The 2,359-nt window shown below is 61.9% G+C and overlaps 1 protein-coding gene across 1 annotated transcript in view; it reads right to left on the minus strand.

Moving 5' to 3' along the window:
• Positions 1–2,359, minus strand: part of CNN3 (calponin 3) — a 12,117-nt gene that overhangs the window by 7,073 nt on the left and 2,685 nt on the right. The window contains exons 5-6 of the mRNA XM_006763101.1: positions 883–1,029; positions 7–278 (exon numbers count right to left, since the gene is read on the minus strand). Coding sequence (XP_006763164.1) covers positions 7–278; positions 883–1,029 — 419 coding nt within the window. The remainder of the gene's footprint in view (positions 1–6; positions 279–882; positions 1,030–2,359) is intronic.

The raw sequence follows: 2,359 nt of genomic DNA on the forward strand, positions 1-2,359 counted from the left end.
TGGTACTCGTCGGGGTACTCGGCCTGGGAGTCGCTGTCGCTGACCTCCGAGCCGTTGGTGCCCGTGCCCTGGCTGCCGTTGCGGATGACGGGCTCGGTGGGGGCGGCGCAGTACTTGGGGTCGTAGACCTGCCGCCCGAGCCCGTACACGCTCATGCCCTTCTGCGAGGCGACCTTGTTGGTGCCCATCTGCAGGGAGATGGTCGAGCTGTCCACGGGCTGCAGCGTGAGCTTCTGGTCATAGATGTCTCTCCGGGTGCCTGGCGCCAGCATCCCCGCCTGGGACGGGCAAGGACAGACGTTACCGCGGCTCAGGGCTGCTCTCTCTCGGGAACAGTTACAGGTGATGGGCGGGGGCAGGAGGGACAACAGCGGCCGGGCTGGCGGGGCTCATGGCTGAGCGTCAACCTCTGAGCCAGGAGGTCACGGCTTGATTCCCGCTCACGGCAGAGGCCTGGGGTGCGGGCTCCATCCCCAGTAGGATTCTCTCTCATCACTGATGCTTCTACCTCTCTCTCTCTCTCGCTCTCTCTCTCTCTCTCTCTCTCTCTCTCTCCCTCTCTCCCTCTCCCTCTCCCTTCCTCTCTCTGAAATCAATGAAAACAACAACACACACACACACACACACACGAGTGGCAGAGCTCTGGAAGGAGCAGTGCGCTTGGAGTTGGTAGCCTTTCAGCTTCCCGCTGGGAAGGTAGGAAGGCCGGCTGTTCCAACCGCCAACCAAGCAGGAGCCGCACACAGTGTGGCTGCAGAGGGGTCCTGTCACTCTTGTGCTTTCCCAGCAAAACCTCCTCCTGGAAGGAACCTCCTGTCCGTGTCCCACACCCGCAGCGGCTGCTCTGCACTGGGCCCGATGGCAGGCGCGCGGCCCCCTTACCTGGCTGGCCCCTTTGTTGGTCCCCATCTGCAGGCTGATGGTGGTCTGGTCAAAGGGCTTGTCCGTTTGCATTTTGGGGTCGTACAGGTGCCTCCTGGTCCCGTAGGCGGTCATCCCCGCCTGGCTGGCGCACTTGTTGGTCCCCATCTTTAAGTTACAAAATAAAACAGCATCAGTTCCCGGACGCCGCAGCCTTCAGGGCGCGTTTACAGGAAAGATTCCAACAACTCACTGGCTATAAAGGCCTCATCGTTAACCGCACAGAAACCGCAGCAGGAGGGACAGACAGACGGACGCAAAGCTGCCACTGAGGCGGGATTATGAGAAATTAACTCCCCCCTCCGCCTCCCTCCCCACAGGCCAGGGGCCGCCTCGGGGACGGGAGGGGTGGGGCAGCAGCTTTGCCCCAGGTGCGTTTGGCATAAAATACGGCAGCAGCCGCCAGGGGTCCTCTCTGCAGTGGAACAAGCGCAGCTTCAACCTTTCCCCCAACAGCCCATTTTCACGGGAAAGAGCCGCAGCGCGGTCCTGCCACCCCCGCGTCCAGGGACAGAGCCCGCAGGACACAGCGAGGGCGGCACCGCCGCGGTCAGAGCCGCAGGAATGAGCTTCCCTTCCCTTCCCCGCGAGGGCCACGTGACGTCAGCCGGGATGGGCGTGTTTCTACACTTGGGTCTTTTTTTGCTTAAAATGCCCGATTAAAGGAAACATTTTTTTTTACCAAATGTGAAGCCTGTTCATTGGAAAAGATTCAGAAAACACACAGGAGCATAAGCAGAGAGGAAGGGCGGTCACGCCCCGCCCTCGAGTGTTTGCCGTGAGCATGGTGCCCCCCCCAGCTTCCCCTGGGATGTGCGCCTGACTGAACCCACACGCGTGGAAACGCCCCAACACGCACGTGCAGCTCCTAATAAAAAGGGATGAACTGACCAGAGACGTGTTTGCCGCGTCCCCGATGCCTGTTGTGCTAACATTACCGCTGTCTCTGATGGAGCCGCCATCACGTAACCAGCTGACTCCTGGGAAACAGGTTTCCAGTCTTTCCCGGTACCCTGTGTGCCTGCAGCTACGGCCCACCTCACATTGGCCGTCTGGAGGGGGCGTGTGGCAGACGGTGCCGGGGCCAAGCCCACCCCGGGCCCCGAGCAGGGTGTCCCCAAGACACCCTCCAGGGCCCCACGGTAGGGAAGACACCCCGGCTGGGGGTGCCCCAGGAGCAGAGCCGACACCCCGAGCGCTTGCCCCAGGTAGACGTCTCGGCCTTGAGGTCCGGTGAGACTGCCTCATGGGCCCATGGTGCCTGGGAGCTCATCAAGTGCATCCCCTTCAGAGAAGCAATGCAGGTAGGGAAGGGTCATCGCCCGCGGCCATGTCTGTAGTCGGATGACGTGCCGGGTCTCCTCTCAGCCGTCACCAGCATCTCGCGGCTTTACGTGGACACGGACTGTAACCCACACCCCCCCCCCTCCCCCCCACA

This window comes from Myotis davidii, unplaced genomic scaffold (assembly GCF_000327345.1).
Source record: "Myotis davidii unplaced genomic scaffold, ASM32734v1 scaffold217, whole genome shotgun sequence".
In the NCBI taxonomy this organism is placed as follows: domain Eukaryota; kingdom Metazoa; phylum Chordata; class Mammalia; order Chiroptera; family Vespertilionidae; genus Myotis; species Myotis davidii.